Raw genomic sequence first — 3024 nt, forward strand, 5'->3', positions numbered from 1 at the left:
TTTTTACTGGTTTTGGTGTGGAAGTTTTCAGCCAAGAGGCTTTTTAATTCCAATTACACCAACATGGTCTCTCTTGCACATGCACAAAAGGACTGCACAATTTGTTCATTATTGAATGAAATATCTCACTGGACAGCAGCTAGTAGACAAATGGACTTTGAGACAAATGGACTTTTGAGGGGGAGTCTCACAAATGTCTCTGGATTTACAGTGATTCTCAAATTTCTCATGGGTGTGGCAGAGGTACGCAATCCTGTCGCTTGAGTTTTGAGCGCGTTGAAAAACCTTGTCCGACAATATTTTTCTCAGTGTACTCACTGTGAAGGAAATATATTATTTATTGATCTGCTTCCTGATGCATTACAATATTGTATGCATTATACAATATTATTTTACTGTACACTTCACATTGGACTCTGTGTCATTGCGGTCAGAATGATATGTGTTCTCAACAACACTGCAGCTGTATTTTTACACCTATAAGACAGATCTCCTCTGAGGCAAATGTCCAGTTCTAAAATCCACTCTAATGATCAATAACAGTTGTTAAAAATTGTCCTAACCTGCCTATCATTATTTGACAAGTGCAACTCCAGCAGATTAACTCATAAATATAAGGGTGGCCACCAACAAAATGAGTCGAAGCAGGTATGAAGTGCATTGACCAAGAATACCATTTTGGAAGAAGTTTACATGAAAACGGGCCGTGAATTTGAAAAACTGTTCTCTCAAAGTGCAGCCGTACACCTCGCCGGTTGCAAACACTCAGAACTCAGTGAGATTTAATTAAAAATCTGTGCATTTTCTCACAATTTTGAGTCACCAATTAAGTTTCCAACAATCACAGCCCCTTCCACTACAGTCACCATCTATGTAATAACATCCTGATACTCAATTTAAGTCAAGGTTCTTTATTGGCATTCTCATCACATGTGGTACATGTGATGAGAATGAAACTGAACTGAAAGTGAAGGTTGTTCTTCCTGCCCCAGCTCTCCAGGTGTTCCACCTCCTACTTGTAGCTGGACTCACCGTTGTTTGTGATGCATCTAATCACCACTGTATTGTCTGCAAACTTTACAATATGACAGCCTGGATGGGTAGGTGTGCAGTCATACGTGAGCAGAGTGAACAGGAGGGGGCTCAACACACAGCCCTGAGGGGAGCCAGTGCTTATGGTGGAGAAAGAGAAGTTGTGGATCCTCACTGACTGCAATCTGTTTGTTTAGAAGTCTAGGACACAGTTGCAAATGGAGGGGCTTAGTCCTAGTGTGAGTAGTTTATCCATCAGGGTCTGGGGGATCATGTTTTTTAAGGCAGACGTGAAGTCCACAAAGCGCATACGAATGTAGAAGTCCTTCTGCTCCAGGTGGGTGATACTACTGTTAGAGGAAAATGTTAGCCAGGTTAAGAAAAACTCCTTCTGTATTTTGATGTTCTTAAAATGGACATTCTCACCGCCTAGTGGCACGGTGTGGACATTTCTGCATCTTTGTGAAAATCACATGAAACATAAACAGAAAAATAAACACTCGTAGTGTAGACGGGGACTCTGTAGTGCACGCTTACAAAGACTGACATCTATTTAAATCTTTCGTCATGTTTCTCCTGCCTCTTTTTCAGATTGTTTATAAAGGAAACCCTTATGCGGACCACAACTCTACAGCTTATGTCACGTATGAACGAGGAGTGGAAGTTGGCTGCTGGGGGCTGTGCATCAATGCTGTGTCTTCTGCGCTCTATTCATGTAAGTGACTGCTCATGTGCCTGTCTGACAAAGTGGGAGTGTGTTTTTTTTCTTCAGCCAATATAAATGCAGTCAACATCCATTAGCATCCTTACACCTGATAGCCATAACAGTGTTGTGAAGTGAAACGATAACTGTGGGTAATTGGCATTTTCCTTCCTTTTGAAATGGGTTCGCAGGTTGCAGCCTCTCATTAACAGGCCTTGTCTTAATGATGTTCCCCCGAGGGCATTGTTCTGTGTACTTGAAGAGAAAGGCAGATTTGAGGTAGAATTGTGCATGAAGAAGAGCTGCTGCAGTAAGCAAAAAATAATTCTACCAAATACTAAAGGCTTGGGCTCAACAAATTTAGCTTTATTGATATCCTGGATGTTGAGAAAATGTTTTATTTTTTCTCACTACTGCTCATAAATAAGTGATAAATGGTCCAAATCAAATGTCTCCAATTTAATGCATGATGTGAAATATGAAAGGGATGTAGTTATCACAGTCTTCCATCTACCAAGAATCAGCACACCTCATGCAGCTTTTCATTTCTAAATAATTGTAGCCACTTAAGATGCATGTTTGTGTGTTTCCAGATGTGCAGCGCTGCCTCCTTCCATACATCGGCCTGAAGGGATTATACTTTATGGGCTACTTTATGTTCGGCCTGGGAACCAGCTTAATTGGCCTCTTTCCCAATGTCATCGCAACACTCATCCTCTGCAGTGTGTTTGGCATCATGTCCAGCACACTCTACACCATCCCGTTCAACCTGATCGCAGAGTATCAGCGTGAAGAAGAGGTACTGGACTGTCTGATGATGAATTTTCCCACAGCTGTGGTGGTTTCAATTAGGAGAAGAAGAAGACATGCTTAACTTTGATTCAGCTCAGGTTGTTTCTTTAAAGAACAAAAACACATTTAGTTTCATTTATTAATAGATGCACAACACGGCAGACAATTTCTTCAAGTTTGCTCATCATGTGACCTCCTTTGTGCTCTTAAAAATGCACATTTCACCAACATACATTTTGTACAGAGCAGAAAAATGTAAATAAGAGTTTCAAGCGAATAAAAATCAAGGAAAACTTGGAAAATGATTTTCACATTTTCCAGACAATGAAAAACTCAGGGAATTTGAACACTGATCTGCTGATTAAAAAAAAATATTTCTGACATATGCATGCATTAATTAATTCAACCTTTATTTATACAGGTTAGTCTCACTGAGTCACGAGGACTCATTTACAAGAGAGACCTGTTTTAAACAAAGGACAAAGATGAGATACACA

General features: G+C 40.2%; 1 protein-coding gene across 1 annotated transcript in view; it reads left to right on the plus strand.

The window, feature by feature from the left end:
* The window catches only part of slc45a2 (solute carrier family 45 member 2), a 44703-nt gene that overhangs the window by 25316 nt on the left and 16363 nt on the right, over nt 1–3024 (plus strand). The window contains exons 5-6 of the mRNA XM_037691978.1: nt 1624–1747; nt 2329–2534. Coding sequence (XP_037547906.1) covers nt 1624–1747; nt 2329–2534 — 330 coding nt within the window. The remainder of the gene's footprint in view (nt 1–1623; nt 1748–2328; nt 2535–3024) is intronic.

Source organism: Nematolebias whitei, chromosome 18, assembly GCF_014905685.2.
Source record: "Nematolebias whitei isolate Nwh7 chromosome 18, NemWhi1, whole genome shotgun sequence".
In the NCBI taxonomy this organism is placed as follows: Eukaryota; Metazoa; Chordata; class Actinopteri; order Cyprinodontiformes; family Rivulidae; genus Nematolebias; species Nematolebias whitei.